General features: G+C 43.7%; 1 protein-coding gene across 3 annotated transcripts in view; it reads right to left on the reverse strand.

Moving 5' to 3' along the window:
* CNOT6L (CCR4-NOT transcription complex subunit 6 like) overlaps positions 1-19,224 on the reverse strand; it is a 61,399-nt gene extending 42,175 nt beyond the window's left edge. Inside the window, exon 1 of one of the 3 annotated variants that reach the window (XM_053255200.1) lies at positions 18,599-19,224. Coding sequence is in view for 1 of the 3 variants with exons in the window: in XM_053255197.1 (XP_053111172.1) it covers positions 16,014-16,099 (86 nt within the window). In the remaining 2 variants the exon portion in view is untranslated. Of the gene's footprint in view, positions 1-12,711; positions 12,730-16,013; positions 16,207-18,598 lie in introns of those variants that run through there. The other 2 variants (XM_053255197.1, XM_053255198.1) reach the window with 2 other exon arrangements.
* Positions 19,225-19,761: the final 537 nt, after the last annotated feature.

A 19,761-nucleotide genomic window follows, 5' to 3' on the forward strand; every position in this document is an offset into this window, starting at 1 on the left:
ATCAAGACAGTGTGTGTGCACATATATTCAGAGCAGGACCTTCCTGATTTGACCTGAGCGGGTTCTAAAATTAACTGAGTGGACATCAAAAAACTTGTGAGCACGCGCACACCTTAGAGAGAACACTGTTTACCGGGGGTATTTTTGGCCACATAGGGAGGAAGAAAGATAAAACCTAGTCAGTCCTCCTTACAAGGAATGAATATCTCCTGTATTAAAACTGTTTCATCACTCTACACCATGTTGCAGTAGATTATAGTTGGTTCAACCGTATGTAAAATACATCTTGACTATAATACTAGAACAAATTCAGAGACTCGGCTTCTTAAGAGTTCTGCAAATAAACGTTACAAGTGGTAGAATGCTTAATATCTGCATGTCTGCAAACACACTTGTTTGATTCTTTTCAGTAAGTTATCCACATTTCAAAGTTAGTCTCTTATGACATACATAAGCAACATTCAAACTGCAGAACCTAATGCATGTAGGCCCTTTTCATACAATCCATATCCCTCACATCTGGCCATTTACACTGTGCAGGGCAGGTCCATGCATATAGGCTCCTATTTGAATGGAACATCTAATGTGCAAGCATTTTAACAGGCCCAAGAGAGCATGCTCTGGGGGAAAGGGGAGCAGCCAAACGTAGGTAGAGAACAGTTGCTCAAATCATCTGTCTTAGGTAGTAAGGGTAAAGCTGTGCCGTTGAGTCAGTGTTGACTCCTGGAGACCACAGAGCCATGTGGTTGTCTTTGGCAGAACACAGGAGGGGTTTACCATTGCCATCTCCTGCACAGTATGAGATGATGCCTTTCAGCATCTTCCTATATCACTGCTGCCCGATATAGGGGTTTCCCATAGTCTGGGAATATACCAGCAGGGATTCGAACCAGCAACCTCTTGCTCCCTAGGCAAGTTACTTCCCCGCTGCGCCATTAGGTGGCTTGTCTTAGGTAGTAGTCATAAGTCACTCTTTAAAAAGCTCTGCTCAACCTATCCTTTTTTCTTAACTTGGAGACACTGACTACTAGATAAACCTATAAGTCCACAAGAGTTTACTAGTGCCCATCTATTATTTTTAACCAACTAATTGTGAAATATCTATAACTAACAAAGATGTGAGGGGCAGGTGAACTACCCTCACCTGTCTGTGTTAGCCATTTGTGGCCTAAAGGAAAAACAATTTTATAGAAATGTCACTGCTTAATCACTTGGAGGAAATCCTTTTGTGCCACAGGTGACCAGGCAAGAGTACCTATTTACAAGCCTATACAAGGATCATCGCGATTAAAATATGCTTCATGACACTAAAAACCATCACCATCTTCATAGAGACCTGAGCTTGCAGAGTAAGGCATTGGGCTAGAGATGGGGGTGGGGGAGGAGATCATCTATCTGAAATCAGATTAATAATTTGCATGTTCAAAAGAGCATCTATATAGAACTGTACTAGCCCAGAGGAGTACCAGTTTATACTAGTTGAAACCTTGCAGGTCCCAGGTCCCACCAGTTCTCTTGTCTTTCATTCTAGCACTTTTTTTTTTGTCCTGTCCCCATAACCATTGTTCAAAAGTTTCCAAAGCAGAGAAGTGATTCAAGGAAAAACACACACAAGTGGAAAATTCTACTGGGTGGAGAATGCATCCTGCACTAAATCTTCCAACTTCAGAATTAGCTGTAATAAAATAAAAAGTCACATTGGAAAAAGAAGTAAAATCCCACCACTCCCAAATGAGCATCTCATCAAGAATTTGTCAGGGCATATTTTCACACATTGTGGTAGGAGCTGGTAGTTCATGAGTATTTCACCGCCCACTGAGAAATTTTAAATTGTTGTAATGTTTTTTAACTTTTTCTGCTGTCATTTATTTTGTTTTGTTGTAAATCTCCCAGAGACGTAGGTTTTGGGCAGTATAAAAATATCTTAAATAAATAAAATTTGTAATATTACAATCTAAAGAGAACCAACAGAATAAATGTTCTTGGCATCTGCCTATATTTTGATCTCTTCCCAGTTTCCCCATACACACAGAATTCTGGACTGGGACCATTTAACTGTATCCTGTGTCTTAGAAGGTATGGAGCAGAGAGACAGAGAAGAGAAAAACACAAGTCTTTTCCCTGGATAAACTTCCAGTTTTGTACCAGACCTTTCCTTCCTCTATGCTCTGAAACAGCTGCTACAACTGCATTCAAGAAGGGGCTTGAGCAGATTGGTTTTTTACAAACTGGAATTCAGATTGGACAAAGGTTACAAGAATGATTGCAAAGTCACTTGGAAGCCTGCTAGTCTGATCAAGAGCAAGAAAGCAAGAGGCTATATACGTGGCGGCCAGCTGGTCTATAAATCAGGACACCGTGTGTAGTCAACAACAGGTTGCATCACCTGACATCTTCAGTTTCAAAGATACCAAATACTTCTGTAAATTCCACTCCAGGACAGAAAGTTGTGCAACTGCTCGCTCCCAAGTTACAAACAAACTGCCTATTTCAATTGCACTGGGACAGAATAAAGATTCTTCTTGTTTTGAAAGAGCAATCTGGACATATCCTACAAATGGGAACTTCAACAGCCTCTCTGCTACATTTGTTTTATTGCATATAGGGGGACAACTGTTTGGCTTGCTATGCAGATATATCCATTACAGTCACACATTACACTGTTTAGCAATTTACTTGTTTGTTGGATTACTCTGACAGCTTCAATTTACATTTCTATTTGCTCTTCTAACTGGAAGCAAATGATACACACTGCACATACATAGCAGAAGGGACAAAGCAGTTTGGTAGATATAGGCCACCTCCAGCCTCAAAGACAAAATGCCTCTAAATATCCATTTCAGGGGACCAACAGCAAGAGAAAGGGCATGCCCTCAGCTCTTGCCTGTGGGCTTCTTAGAGGCATCTGGCAGGTCACTATATGAAACACAATGCTTGACTAGATAGGCCCTGAGCCTGATCCAGCAGGGCTGATATGATCAGTTCCTCCATTTGTTCTCTCAGATTTCTATTGAATACAGTGATCCTTGAAACCCGGGTGGCTTGCCCAAGGAAAAAAAGAAGTGGATATATATGCAAGCAAGCTCATTCTAGAGCAGATACGACACTCATTTTGAAGATCTGAAAAGTAAGAGATCTGTGGATATTTTAAAAATAAAATAAAATCTATAGGCAGAGAAAACAAGACCAACTTTATTAGACTATAAAGCAGATTGCACGGACATTTGAGGCAGTACCACCATGTGATACCAGCTAGAGATTCTCACACTAGTGCGTAATAATTCATATTACAGTCATAAGTCTACTAGAGGACTTGGATCAGATCCAGCAAGTCTGCATATAAACAGGTTTTAACTTGCTTTACAAATTCTTTTCACAACACTTCAGCTTCTTCGTTGCTGAATATTTTGGCTATATCAAGAAAAACACTGCTAAAGTGTACTTAAACAAGCTTTAAAGTCTATTTGTGGGTAATAAAGGAGCCTTGCATTGTGCATAAATGTTTTTAGAACAGAATATCTCATCTTAATATCCCAGTGCTTAAGAAGATCATGCACATGGCCAAACATGCAGGCAAGGAGGAGACCTGCAATCGACACAAGTGATTGTCATTTCAAGGCTCTGCCTCCGGCATCCCTCAATGCACCACGCTCCTGGCGCAACACATGACCCCGAACCTGGTGTTAAGGGTGCACATGCACCCTCAAACCCAAGTTAAGGCCTGGGGTAAATTCCCGGGCTTGGGCTCAATCCCGGCATTCACACGGGCAGCCAAGCCTAGGCTGGGCTGCCCTTGAGAACAGCCTCAATATATTAGTATAATGAAAACCCCAGTTTTATACTAGCATACATTTTCCTAAACAAGACAAAGACAGGCGTGTTGAAGCTTTGTAAACATCAGTGATAACTGTAACTTTTAAAATAAAGTTTTGTATAAATTTTAAATCCAGTTTCAAAATTTGGCATAAAGCAACATCTCACATGCAAGTATGAAACTAACCTATCCATACTGCTCAACAAGAAAGAAGGCCTAAAGAATTATACTCTCTTTTCAAAATTTTTTGCCAGAGCAGAAACTTTTAATAGTGCTGTAAAAAAATTTGAGCAAGGACACCAACTTATTTGCCTATGACCACAAAACATGTATTAAGCATTTTTTAAAGACAACTTGCAACTATTTTTAATTTCCTATATTCCTATGGATCACATTTTCCTCCAAAGCACACCTTGCAATCTGCAATTTAACAATTCTAGCAGAATTGTTCATAAGATGATCTGAAAACAAAAAGACTTACATGATGATTGGAAAACACAAGAGGCACTGTTCATGACTTCAGAGAAGAACTAAGCATTATGGCAAAGGTTCTAGTCAACCATTCAAGAGAAGAGTGCCAAATCTAGACAGATTATGCAAGTGAAATGCAACTTCTGAATCATTATATTAATCATAATACATTTCCTCTTACTGGACTGTAACCTCATGTTTGTACTTTTATGAAACCACTGGGATATCCTACCAAAACAGAAGGCAATTACTCAAGAACATACTTACTCCCTTTGTCTATGTATTCAAACTGTCTTGATGTTCGACACTGAAATACTCAATGTAATACATACAAAGTCTACCTCAAGACTTACCAAAGTATTTCAAATCATTCTTCAAAGACAGTATATCAGCGCTACTATTATGCCTTGGTCTATTTTTAATTCAAATTCCCGTTTCATAAAAATAAACCTAGATGCAAGCTCCATAAAGACCACAGTGTTTCAGCTTAAACAGGAAAGGACTGCACTCATACCGATGGCATTATTAAGAACCAATGCATGAGAATTTCTTTCTTTCAACACGAACAAGAACAAAACAGTAGTCCTAGAAATGGTAATGAATAATGATCCTGACTAGTTCCCAAGTCCTTTATTGTTCATAGGAACTCTTGTGACAATCTCTGGAGCCAAGAAATACCAAAAACAGGGCCAATATGTTACCACATTAGCTCTATGAAGGTCCATGTAGTTTCAGGTTTTTCATTTGTGTTTGTTTTCTGGCAAAAACCCGTTTGTGCTTTAAGCCACATACGGAGCCTATTCTCACAACACAAGCTGCCAGGCAGCTTATGTAGTCTCTCTGGAGCACCAGGAGCCCACTGCTCTACCCAGTAATTTACTGAGGTAGAACAAACCAGCAGGCAATCGTGTGTGTGGTCGCCACTGGATAGCTGGGCTTCCCCCGACCCACCACCATTTTAGGTAGTGAGTTGAGGGGAAGGAATGGCCACGCAGAGTGGCTAATCTAGTGAGAGCAGCAGCTCACGCAGTGAACACTGGGATGCAGGAGGACTTCCTCCTCCCAATCCCAGCTCAGGACCTGGCCACCATGCCAACCATGTGGGTGTGCAGCGTGGTGGGGTCCAAGAGAACAGATGCTTGTGTGAGGGGAAGGCAAGTAAGCTCCTGCATTCCTGCCAGCTACGGACACAAGAATGACTTTATGGTCTACTTATGGACTTTACATACACAGAGAGAGACCAAAACTAAACTGCCTATTTATTCTCTCTGGAGGGCATCTGCAAACTAAAGTAGCGGTAAATAGTACTTAATATGATATTAAGAGTAAAAGTAACTGCATGAAATTAAGAATTCTAAAGCTTTTACATTCCCTTACAGATAAACCTGCAAGCTCACCTGCTTTCACTTGTGGAAGAAAAATCTCAATTTACATTGGAAGTAGTGAAGAGAAAACCACACCCATGACACCTCATAAGCAGTATATAAGAAGTCTTCAAATGTGCTTTTGGCATAGTAGTACAGGCAGCAACTTTACTTCTCGTTAGCTTAATATTATACCCAAACTATGCTATATCAATATGGAAATTCCACCATAGGCTATGGTAAGATTTCCATTTTTGGAGCACTGTTGTTCCATTAAGAGCTCTTTCTCCTGAGGAAAAATCTGGGGCAGAAGCATGGATACCAATGTTATTCCACTACTAAAGTAAGTTATCTAAGAATATAGTACCTTGAAGCAAAAGAACCGAGTTCATGCTCTTTGTTGCACTTCTGAACAAACAACTTGTGTATTTATTTAATTTATATACCACCCTTCCAGAAATGGCTCAGGACAGTTCCACTTCCACTTCTTCCATCAAACTGTCTGTCAGGAAAGAAGACTAGCCCAAATCCTATTTATAACCATGTGGGACTTTCAATAGCTGACCTGAGATCCTTTAGTCAAGTATTCTGCATGTAAGGAACTGTAAATCTTTACTTCCAAGTGCTACAGAACACCAGCATTAAATAACCTTCCTTACACAGAGTTACTAGTCGATCTTATTTGGAGTGTTAGCCCCATACACAAGGCCAGCTCACTGATGAGATACAGTGAGGCAGCCACCACTGCTGGCAGATTGCTGCCTTCATCAGCCCCCTTTGAACTTACTCAGTGGCACACCAGCCTCCACCATGGGGCTCCTCCTTGCTCTGGCATTTTCAAAAGCCAGAGGGGAATACAGTGGCAGGAAGTGTGGAGGAGGGAGAGTAGAGTGCTGCTCTAGAGTGCTGCGCATTCTACTCCCCTCCTCCACATTTCCTGCCACTTTATTCCCCCCTCTGGCTTTTGAAAATGCCAGAGATGGCAGTGGGAAGAGGAGAGCAGCTGCAGTGCCAGCATGCTGTCAAATAAGATAAAGGGAGGGGGAGAAAGGCCTGGCGAAGAGAAGTAAACTCCACACACCACTGAGGAGGTGCGGAAAGAGTGGTGCGTTCCATGCGAGGAGAGCAACAGCTTGATGTGCCATCTCAGTCCCTGCAGTGGCGGCGGGGGTGGGTGGGGAGGCACACATGATTGAGTCAGGTCAGTCCTGCCACAAACATGGAACACAGATTATGGCAGGTCTTGACAAATTTCCTTTCAATCTAGGAGTTGGCCCCGAAATTTGCAAGCCAGGCAATGGACACTAGACAAAACTACCAGACTTAGTGACAGACATTATGAAGGGTGAACGTAAATGGGCTTTTCTTTATCCCCTCTATAAGTAACAAGACAGAAACAGGGCTGCCTGGGGCAAACCAATATTTTATTAAATAATTCTACCTCTGAATAGTCTAGTCTAGACACCACAGTTAAATTTCTAGGCACCATGGCTCCTTGCCACCTAGTTTTGTTAAGTCTTGGATTATGGGAACACTTCTTCTGTACAGGGCTGTTAGGGACCCAATCAGTGTTCCTTCTAATGCATGCACGTGCACTCACGCTTTTTTGATATCCGCTCAATTTTAGATCCCACTCAGGAAGGCCCCACTCTGAATGCATATGCATATACATTGCCTTGATACTGTCACCCAAAACAAAACTCATTCTGCACACAAATGAAAGAAAGTTAAACACTGGAACCAGTGTTTTAATATTCTCATTACAAGCACTCAACAGTTGCCCATAGTCTAAACATGACCACCTCAACCAATATCAGCCTTGCCTATACTTAATTTTACACTTCTCCATAATTTTTGGTTTCAAGTAAATGTCCAAAATACTTCCAATATTCTATTTGTTCACTTTGTCTTGCTAATCAACTGGCATATCATTAGAGACATTCAACAAATCTCCATGGAAGATTATTCATTACAAATCAATTTAGGAAAGTTTGTTAGATTCCATATCAGGTTATATATCCTAAGAACTCATAACAAGTTTGTGGAAGCTATAAGAGATCAATAGTAAGGCTGCTAACATGAGGCCCAAAGGAAGCTCCTATACCATTTAGCAGATGTGACTTTTCCCATCGTGGTAGCATTGGAAAGGAAAAAGCAGTACCTGCTACTGCTACTTTTATCTATCTAGTATACCGCCCAAACTTTTGTCTCTGGGCTGTTAACAATGACATAAAAACAATTAAAACAAATTATAAAAATATATACCACTTTTCATCAAAAGCTCTCAAAGCAGTTTGCATAGCAAAAATAAAATAAAAAGATGGTTCCCTGTCCCAAAGGGGCTCACAATCTTAAAAGTAATATAAAGTAAATATAGACACCAGTAACAGACACTGGAAAGATACTGTGCTAAGGCTGGGTTAGGGACAGTTGCTCTCTCCCTGCTTAATATAAGAGATCTGCCACTTTAAAAGGTGCATCTTTGCTCATTTAGCAGGAGCAAACATCTCCCTTCTACACATCTACTAAAGCCTAGTAAGTTCCCATTGTCTCCAAGGTAGAACCTAGGTAGAAACAAGCTAGAAAACCTAGGTGGACTGGAATCCTCCACAGAAACCTTGGGGGTGACAATACAAGGGCTGAAAGGGAATGTGCTACTGGGGACCTGCTATCACACTCCAGATCAAAATGCTGTCAGTGACTGGGAGTTGCAGCAGGAAATCAGGGAGGCATCAAGGAGAGGCAGGGCTGTAATAATGTGTGACTTCAATTACCCACACAGACTGGGAAAATTCACAGTCAGGTAATGACAGAGAGATCAAATTTCTAGATACGCTGAATGACTGTGCCCTAGAACAGTTGGTCTTGGAACCAACCAGAGAGAAGGCGACCTTGGACTTAATCCTGAGTGGCACTCAGGAGCTGGTGCAGGATGTCAGTGTCATCAACCCTTTAGGGAACAGTGACCATAGTGCGATCAAATTCAGCATACATGTGGGGTGAGAATCACCAAGGACGTCTAACACAGACACTTTGAATTTCAGAAGAGGAAACTTCTCCAAAATGAGGAGTATGGTGAAAAGAAAACTGAAAGGGAAAATCAGGAGAGTCACTTCGCTCCAAAACGCATGGCGTTTACTCAAAACTGCAATACTAGAAGCCTAGTTAGATTGTATACACAAAAGGAGGAAAGGTACCACTAAGTCCAGGAGGATGCCAGCATGGCTAAGAGCTACCATCAAGGAAGCCATAAAAGGGTAGAAGATTTCCTTCCGAAACTGGAAGCCCTGTCCAAATGAAGAGAACAGAAAGGAACACAAACTCTGGCAAAAAAAAAAAAAGCAAGGTGACAATAAGGGAGGCAAAAAGAGTTTGAGGAACATTTAGCTAGAAGTATCAAGGGGAATAACAAACTTTTTAAAATACATCAGAAGCAGGAAACCTGCCAGGGAGGCGGTTGGACCATTAGACAATGAGGGAGTGAAAGGGATTATTAAGGAGGATATGGAGGTTGCAGAGAAGCTAAACGAGTTCTTTTCATCTGTCTTCACAGCAGAGGATACTGAGCATATTACCTGTTCCTGAACCAGGCTTTTCAGAGATGGAGGATAAAGAACTGAGTCAGATAGAAGTGACAAGAGATGGTATTCTAGACTGTCTGGAAAAAATGAAAACTAGCAAGTCGCCAGGGCCGGATGGCATCCATCCAAGAGTCCTCAACGAACTCAAATGTGAAATTGTCGGCCTCCTTGCTAAAATATATAACTTATCCCTACAATCAGACTCTGTACCGGAGGACTGGAAAGTAGCAAATGTAACACCAATTTTCAAAAAGGGATCCAAGGGCGATCCGGGAAATTACAGGCTGGTTAGCTTAACGTCTGTTCCAGGCAAATTGATGGAAAACATCCTCAAGGATAAAATTGTAAAGAACATAGAACAATGGCCCTGCTGGGGAAGAACCAGCATGGCTTCTGCAAAGGGAAATCTTGCCTCACCAACCTTCTGGAGTTCTTTGAGTGTCAACAAGTGTGTGGATCAAGGTGATCCAGTTGACACAGTATACCTGGACTTCCAAAAAAGCTTTTGACAAAGTTCCTCATCAAAGACTCATGAGGAAACTTAGCAGTCGTGGGATAAGGGGACAAGTACATGAGTGGATTGCTAACTGGTTGATAGACAGGAAATGGAGGGTAGGGATAAATGAAGAGTTTTCACAACGGAGGGATGGAGGAAAGTAAGAAGTGGGATGCCCCATGGATCTGTACAGGGACCAGTGCTTTTTAATTTATTCATAAATGATCTAGAAGTAGGGGTAAGCAGTGAGGTGGCCAAATTGGCAGATGATACCAAACTCTTTTGGGTAGTAAAATCCAAAACAGGTTGTGAGGATCTCTCCAAACTGGGTGAGTGGGCGACAAAATGGCAAATGTTCAGTGTTGGCAAGTGTAAAGTGATGCACATTGGGACGAAAAACCCCAACTTCAAGTATACGCTGATGGGATCTGAGCTGTCGGTGACTAACCAGGAGAGAGATCTTGGGGTCATGATGGACAGCTCACTGAAAGTGTCCACTCAATGTGCATCAGCTGTGAAAAAGGCCAATTCCATGCTAGGGATCACCAGGAAGGGGATTGAAGATAAACTGCTAATATTAGAATGCCCTTATACAAAACTATGGTGCAGCCACACTTTGAGTACTACGTACAATTCTGGTCACCACATCTAAAAAAGGACATTTTAGAACTGGAAAAGGTACAGAAGAAAGCAACCAAGATGATCAAGGGCCTTAGAGCACCTTTCTTTTGAGGCAAGGCTACAACACCTGGGGTTATTTAGATGAGAAAAAATACGACTGCGGGGAGACATGATAGAGGTCTAGAAAATCATGCATGGTATGGAAAAAGTGGATAGAGAGAAAATCTTCTCCCTCTCACATAACACTAGAACCAGGGGTCATCCCATGAAATTGATTGCCAGGAAATCTAGGACCAACAAACAGAAGTACTTTATCACACAATGCATAATCAACTTATGGAATTATCTGACATGAGATGTGGTGACAGCCAATAACCTGGATGGCTTTAAGAAGGGTTTGGATAACTTCATAGAGGAGAGGTCTGTCATCGGCTTCTAGTCGGAGAGCTGTGGGCCACCTCCAGCCTCAAAGGCAGGATGCCTCTCTGAGTACCAGTTGCAGGAGAGCAACAGCAAGAGGGAGGGCATGCCCTCAACTCCTGCCTGTAGGCTTCCAGTGGCATCTGTTGGGCCATTGTATGAAACAGGATGCTGGACTATATGGGCCTTGGGCCTGATCCAGCAGGGCTGTTCTTATGTTCTCTAGCCATCAATAAGCTGTAAAACAGTACGTCCAGATAACTGTATACCTATAACCAAAGTAGTAAAGTGTGCCATCAAGTTGGTTTCGATTCCTGGTGACTACAGAGTCCTTTGGTTGCCATTGGTAGAATACTGGAGGGTTTAACATTGCCTCCTCCTGAGAAGTATGAGATTATGACTTTCAGCATCTTCCTAGATCGCTTCTACCCAATATAGGTGTTTCCCATAGTCTGGGAAACATACCAGCGAGAATTCAAACCAGCAACCTCTGCCTTGATAATCAAGTCATTTCCCCTCTGCGTCAAACTACAACACTTTATTTCCCCATTGTCTCTGGATAATGCATTCAAACTTATTCTCTCTCCTAAGAGAAGCATAAATGCTATATAGCACTAGACTGAGGAGGAACAGCTGGTAATCCATACAGTCTCCAATGCTTTTTAAAATCTACATGAAACCACTAGGAGAGATGATCAGGAGATTTGGTGCAGGGTGTTATCAATATGCTGATGACACCCAAATCTCTTTCTCCATGTCAACATCAGGAAAAGGCATAACCTCCCTAAACACCTGCCTGGGGGAGTGTTGGGCTGGATGACGGATGACTAACGGACTGAATCCAAATAAGACAAAGGTTCTTATTGTGAGGAGTCAGAACTCAGGAGACAATTTTGATATTCCGGTTCTGGATGAGGTCACACTCCTCCAGATGGAACAGCTACGCAGTCTGGGAGTGCTTCTGAATCCAAGCCTCTCCCTGGTGTCTCAGGTTTAGGCTTCTGATAGAGGTGCTCTCTATCGGCTTCAACTGATATATCAGCTCTGTCTGTATCGCAAGATAAACGACCTCAAAACACTATATGCTGATAACCTCCAGCCTTGTCTACTGCAATGTACTCTGTGGGGCTGTCTTTGTACGCATTCCAATATTGCAACTGGTGCAAAACATGGCAGCTAGGTTGGTCTCTGGGTCATCTCAAATAGGCATATTCCTCCTCTATTAAGAGAGCTATACTGGCTGCCAATATGTTTCTGAGTAAAACACAAAGTGTAGGTTATAAATTATAAAGCCCACCTAATGGTGCAGCAGGGAAGTAACTTGCCTAGGGAGCAAGAGGTTGCTGGTTCAAATCCCTGCTGGTATGTTTCCCAAACAATGAGAAACACCTATATCGGGAAGCAGCAATATAGGAAGATGCTGAAAGGCATAATCTCATATTGTGCGACAGATGGCAATGGTAAACCCCTCCTGTATTCTACCAAATAAAACCGCATGACTCTGTGGTCTCCAGGAGTCAGCACCGATTTGACGGCACAATTTTACCTTTTACTTTAAACTGCTTAGGCCTGCGTATTTAAGAGAATTTCTTCTTAGCTGCGAGCCCCACTGCTCATTGAGATCATCAGAAGAGGTCCATCTATGGTTGCCACCAGTTTGTCTGGTGGCTACTTAGGGACAGGCCTTCTCTGTTGCCACCCCGAGGCTTTGGAATGCACACCCTGCTGAAATAAGAGCCTCTCCATCTCCTACAGCTTTTTAAAAGACTCTCAAGAAACATTTGTACACTCAAGATTTTTAACTAAATTTGTAGTTTTAAACTCTTTTAAATGATTTAATTTCTGTTTTAATTTGTTGTAAACGACCCAAAGGCATGAGGTTGGGCAGTGTACAAATAGAGAATGCTTTCCCAGCCAAAAGGCCGAGAAGCGATAAATAATCACCTTGTCCATACATGCTCTTGCTGAGGCAACCTAAACTGATGAACAAAAGTTGAAAGTTAGAAATAAATTGTTCTAAAGTAAGAGTCAGCAATTTCAGCATCAGATGCCATTTTTGGAGGCTAATTTGTTCACTGCACATTTTTATTTATACCCAATGCATTTCAAATGTTAGCTGAATATGGTGGATGCCAGTCCACAGCTGGTGCACAGTCCGAATGTCTGTAATCCCTGTTCTGTGAAAAAGGATAGACTACTCCAAGGCACCTGTTACACATGAATATTCTCACTATGTCAAAAGACCAACTTGTCTGAGATTGCAGAATATACAAAGGACACCATTAATACCGTCAGAGATGGGTTTTGTTTAGGCACATTAAATACAAACAATCATTCTAAACGATAGCTCAGAAAAATTATAAACACCAACACACACAAAACACAAGCCAAGTTGCATGTGACTTCGCTAAAAACTAGTCTATACATATAAATTTTAATCTTTATTCAGCATTTACCTATATAAATACTTTGGATATTGGTTAGGCCAGACAATTGTTTTCCAGATTTCACCCCCCACCAAAAAACAACAACACCCCTGCACCTTAAAAGTAGTGAGTAATTAAAGAATGCACCAACCAATTAAAACTTCCAAGTTTGATCCAAGAACAGAAGAGGGACAAATTCCTATCCTCTAAATTTAAACCATGAAAAAGACACCCTCTTTACAATAGCAATAGCAGCTATTAAAAATACACATGATGTTAACACCAGCACAGTGCAATAAGGTTGACTTGTTATTTATTGGCATTAGGCACACTGAGTGGAAATGGAGCAAGTGGTATAATCAGACCAAGGAGTGTGCATGCTTTAATCGCTCTCACTCCCTATTTGTCATGAACTAAGGACAACTCGGACTGAAATGATTGGCCTTTGTAAGATGTTTAAAAAGGAAATAGGTTTAAAGGGGGCACAGATTTTTCAGTTAAGTTCTTTTTCCAGTCAACTCCATTTAGCAATGTCTGCTGTACTACAGTACATTATTAATTCTCTCTTGTTTGCACAGCATATTTCATCATGGCTATCGAAAACAGCAAGCCCACATTTGCAGTAGAACAAGAGTCAGATCAACAACATTGAATTCTGAGCTCAAGACTAGTTCATAGTGCTTTCTGCTTCTGCTTCTCCTCACTTTAAAGGCAAGGCCACTCCGATGCTTCTTCCAGTAATTAGCTCTGGAGGAAATCACATAAAGCAGTTCAGTCCACTTACATGAAAGGCATCTGAACCCTTAACTCGATCCCATTCAGACAAACTTTAGAAGTATGTTTAGCAACCACAATGCTTACTAAAAGTTCTACTCAAGTGTATAGATAAGCATGTAATTAAAGGAAAGATACTCAAACTCAACTTTATCTATGTTGTAAGAAATCCTTCCACTCAACTCTGGAAAATTATTATTTATAGCTGCTTCTGTGTACATGGCCCTGTACAGAGTACTATAAACAAGAGACAGATCTCTTCCCCAAGGAGTTTATATTTTAAAATTCCCTTTCCAGTTACTTCTGTCCTCGTTTTGTGCCTTGAAGCCGTTTACTGTATTTTATGGATAGCCAGATTACATGAAAGAGTGCATTATACATGACAGAATAACCTAGATAGATAAATATCCAGGCCCTCTCTTGGCTCTATCTGTTAAACATTCTAGATAATTTTACTGAAGATTGTTAATGGTACCTAGTTTGGATAGTTATGCAACACATGTTGAGATGTATATGTAATATGTATATGTATGCAAACAAGACTGTGTGTGCTTAAGTGTGTGTCTGAAAGAGAGAAACATGCATTTCATACAGACACACTTACCAGGGAGCAGAGATTATCCACAACTCTCTGTTGACCATGTGGTATTTTAGCTAAGGCTTCTATTTGAGTTACGTGGTGGGACAAAAAATTGAAAGATATATGGAAAACACAGTAGTACAAGCACCAAAATCAAATGAGGCTATAAAAACCCATTTACAGAAGCTGATGAAGCATTACACAAAAATTAAAAACACTGTACTACTCTGCTGAACATGCTATAGTATTATTAGACATATTTATACACCACTTTTCATTAACAGGAAGTTCTCAAAGTGGTTACATAGCAGAACTTTTAACACCTGGCTTTGATTTATAGCTAAATAGAGGCTTTTTCAGGAGCTACACTGACATGGACTCAGCATGCCCGATGCCTCTAGCCCACATGGCAAGAGTTACGACCAACCTCTCTGCCAACTCCTTCTAGCCACCTGGTAACTTGGAGACTAAAAAGATCCGTGCAGGATCCTCTTAGGTGTTTTCCACTAGAGTACTAAATCTGTCCCTGGGGTGGTCTAGCTGCCATCCAGACAAGTAGTCAGAACAGTAAAGCTCTACACAGAACAGGAATCCTGGCTTCAAAACAAGTATCTTCCCTGCTCCCACAGAGCAACATGAAAAATAGGCATCGTAGGCCCCTCGAAAAATATTGACTGAATAGAACAGTTTGTTGCGGGGTGGGGGGGGATGAAAAGAACAAGAATTCTGTGCTGGAGAGTAAGTTCCAAGAAAATATATTAAAGAGTATGCTGAATTTTACATTTGCAAATCATCTCACAATAAGGGTGGGCACAGACATACCTAAAGACTCACATTTTTTTTCCTCCCAGAGCAAAAGCCAGCTTCCTCCATGGTTTTGGGCAGACACACTTATCAGTGAGTTGGATACTGATTCAGTTGTCTGTCTTGCACTGGTCTGCTTTAAAAAACAAGACCACCACTTGCAAATTTCCAAACTACTATACAGGAGAACCTCAATATTCGTGGAGGTTTTGTTCTGGGAAGCAGCCATGGTTATAGAAACTGCGAATATCGTGTTATGATCTTATGGGATCGTGGAGGTTAGGTTCCCGGTCGTCCAAAAGTGGCCAAATTTCAGGGGGGAGCTTCTTACCGTGTTGTGCCCCCAAATCGGCCAAAGAAGATGGTGGCCGTAAATAACCTCCAGTCATTTCCTACCACCTCCGACCCATGGATACGCAAGGTTGGCACGGTTCCCCCTCCCCCCCGCCTGTGTATGCCGAGGTTGGGTGCCTCTTTCCCGACCAGTGATCTCTCTAATTTTTCCCCTCTGTGTGTGGAATAAGTTTTGTTCTGGGTGGCAGTATCAAAGCAGTGTATAGGCTTGTACACTCAGAATAGGACCTTCCTGAGTTAACTTGAGTGGGATCTAAAATCAACTAAGCGGACATCAAAAAAGTGTGAGCATGCACACATGTGCTCACCTTAGAGGGAACTCTGTTCCTGACCGCAGATACACGAATCCGTGGATAATGAGGTTCTTCTCTACATACTCATACCACTTCCTCATCCTTCCCTTTCACTAACACCTCACTTCCTCCCTCATTGCTTTTCTCTTCCCACAAACACTTCCCCTCTGAACCTGCACCACCCATCCTCTGCTAAAGTCAGCTTTCTCTAAGTACAAGTTAAAGCCCCTTCACATATTTTGATTGGTTAGGCTTTGTAATGCAGACCCAAACACATAATGAAGTAACTCACACAATCAAAAGACTGTGCTCCACCTGGGTTTGGGAGCATGTGTGCTCCCAATTTTCAGTTGTCTGGAAGCAAGTTAGGAGGACAACCAAGTTAGGAGGAGAACCTTTTCCTAACTTGCTTCCACACAACCGAAAATTGAGAGTACAAACAGCTACCAAACCCAGATAGAACACAGTTTTTTGATTCTATGAAAGACGTCACTGTCTGAGTGCAACGAACAGATGTTTGAAAACACTCATATCATATAGGTACATTTGTCAAAGAGCTGAAATCAGGTGCAGCTCTTTACTGAACATATAATTACATGGCAAGTCCAGATTTCTTGCTATATATGAAATGGCCATAAAAAATCCAACAGCTCCCCTCTGTACACACACTCATCTTTCACTATACTCCCAACAACCGTTTTCTGAACACACACACTTTCACCAATATATTTATGTATTTAACACATTTATATCCTTCCTCCCCATCAGCTTGAGGTGGCTTACAACAACAGTGTTAAGCCATATGAACTAAATCCCTTGGATTGAAGCCTGTGAACAGAGCCTGTAACATTTTTAATTTTTGGACTAATAATAATAATTATAATAATATAATTATTTTTTTAAAAAAATCTAAACTTATTATTCTTATTCTTGTATGAAACATGGGCAACTACTTGTTAGTTTGTTGACAACTGCCAAGATCATTAGTCCAAGCATGAAAGTAACCTCAACTGCTTGGCATTGACATCCAGAAACAAAATTGACAAGTTACGCTCACAAACTAACCAATTTTAAAGAAAGATTTGAGAGATTCCCAACTAAGTTCTAACCAGAAATATGTACAAGAATGAATGTCATTTTTGTCATATTGAACTAAAACTATGCAAGAGAAAATGTTAGGCTGGAGGTTCTCTCTTTTATATTATTAGGAGCCAGTTGATTTTGTACTATTTTTCAGTTATAAGTTTTGTAATAATTTGTTGTAATAATTTTTTGGAGCTCTCTTGTATTTTCTAATTAATTCTTATTTCTGTATACTGTGTTACACTGTCCGATACTGGGACTTTGTGCTTAATGATGTCAGTGCATAAAAAAGAAATTCAGCATTAAAATACAAGCACAACATAAAACAATCACATCATACATCCCACCATATAGCATTCCTCCAGCGGCTGGTGCTTATCTTGTTTCATTTTAGCCTGTGAGCTCTTTGAGGACAGGAAACCATCTTTTGTTTATTTATTTATTTATTTGCGTCAACCACGTTGAGAACGTCTGTTGCAAAGCGATATATAAATATTAGTCGTAGTAGGAGCTGTTGCACATAACCCCATATTTTAACAAGATTCTCTTGAGCTTTTAACAGATTATATATCTGCTGCTTTCTGGAATTGTATTGCCGCCACGTTTTGTATTTTAGGGCATTTGTGTTTACAGTTCATAGAAAGTGCTTTGCCTGTTTTCTTAAACGCGGAGAAGCAGGAAGCAATAATTTAAAAGCCAACAGGCACCTCCTCACACCCCAGCAGCAGCAGCTGCCGCCTCCTAGGCAGAGACACTCTTTGATGCCGCCCCGGAGATCCTACCCGCCCTCGTCCTCTCACACCCGCAAAGTTGTACTCCGTGCGCCTCGGGCAGACACGCGGCGGTCTTTTCAGTACCCTCAACAGCAGACCCCACGCACCGACGACTCCCGGCCCAAGAGTGGCGCGGCCTCCTGCAGGCAGACAGGAGGCGGCGGAGGAGGCAGGCCAGCCAGCCCCAGACACGCGTCCCCGGGGAGAAGAGCCCTGTTGGTTTCCACGCCACTTACCCAGCTCCCCCCTCCCGCCGCCTCACGCGCTGCCCACCCACTCGCACCCGGCAGCCCTCCTTGTACAGGGACGGGCGGTACCCCCCTCCCCACGACCCGCTCCCACCACAGAGAAGAGGCCCCGCATCCTGTTGCGCCGAGGGCGGCGGGGGGAGAAGGACAGCAGTGAGTCGGCCCCGGCGCCTGTCCCGGGGCGACGACGGGCCACCCCGCCGCGACGAGGCCCGCGGCACGGCTGTCCTTTCCCCCCGCCGGTTCCGTCCCCTCAGAGGCGGCGCACGGCGAGGAGGCGGCTGCGCGGCTTCCCGCTCTCGAGGCGGGGAAGAAAGCGCCCCGGCCGGGGAAAACCCCCTCCCTGGCTGGCTGCCTCCCTCCCCCCCTCCGCGCGCGCTGAGCCGCCGCCGCCGCCACCACCACAGGCCTCCTCCAAGCCAACCAGGCCTCCCCCCGCTGCCGCCACCCGTCTCCCCCTCAGCCCGCCTGCCGGCGCCCCGCCCCGCTCCCTCACCTGCATCCAGCAGCCTGGGCGTCTGTCGAGGGGGCTGAGGCGGCTGCTCAGGCGGCGGGGCTGAGGGCAGTAAAGACATGCAGGAGGGCAGCGGCCGGGCCAGGCCGGGCCGAGCAGGGTGCGGGCTCGGAGAGTCACAGGCCTGGTGGCGCGGCGGGAACCAGAGAGCGGGCGGAGGGGGAGGAGAGGGCGGCGGCGCGGCAGTCTCGGGAGGACGGGGAACGTGAGGGGAGCGGGCGGTCACCCCGCCTGCCGGCCAGCCCGTCGCTCACGCTCACTTTGGGTGCTCCTGCTGCCTCCCCCCCTCCACTCACTGCCAGGCGCAGCCAGCCGAGGGGTTGTTATCGCCGCCGGAGGAGGGGCCGGGCTTGCCCGTATGACACGGCATGAAGGGAGGGCCGTTGTTGCCGCCGCCACCGCCTCCTCCGCGGCTGCTGCCTTGGCTTCCCGCTTCGTACGCAGCCTCTTTCCCTCCCTCCGCGGCCCCGCTGCCAAGTTTCCTTCCCTCCCGTTGTCGCTCTTTCACACACGACGAGGCCTTTTCACGCGCGGCCAACCCGGGTTTGCCCCTGGGAGGACACACTCACACACACACACTCCATAGGCAGCCACACAGCCCAGAGTGAGCTGGGCAGTTTCACGGGCGTGCGTGCACGCACGCGATGACTGCCCCATCAAGGAGGGATAGCCGCTGTTCCGTGTGAATGGGCCATTGCGGAAGCGCAGCACCGGAGTGGAGAGGCAGGGAGTGCTTTATGCGCCTCCTCCACACACCTTCGAGAGACCAAACCCACAGGTGGTGCTTCTACACGTGCAGGGTTGGCGCGCCAGCCCAGTGCTTGTCTGGGCCCACCATGATGGCATACTCACGGGGCACAGGTAGGCAAGGTGACCCACTGTAAATGAGATGCCATGCACCTTGGAAGGGCTTCTTTTCTACCTGCTGTGACGTTTGAATGGGGACTGCAGCGGTGTCACCGAGCAAACTTAGCCGTGCAGCATCCCACAGTGCCCTGTGTCTCCTTTAAACTGGGCCACTTTGCTCACATGTGCAGTAGTGGTAGGATGCCATTGCCACGGATTAATGTGGTAGTACTGCACACATTTAGCACTTAAAGAGTCTACTTTAAATGTGAAGCCAGAATTGTGGAACTTCAAACGGG

Source organism: Hemicordylus capensis, chromosome 5 (assembly GCF_027244095.1).
Source record: "Hemicordylus capensis ecotype Gifberg chromosome 5, rHemCap1.1.pri, whole genome shotgun sequence".
NCBI classification, from domain to species: Eukaryota; Metazoa; Chordata; class Lepidosauria; order Squamata; family Cordylidae; genus Hemicordylus; species Hemicordylus capensis.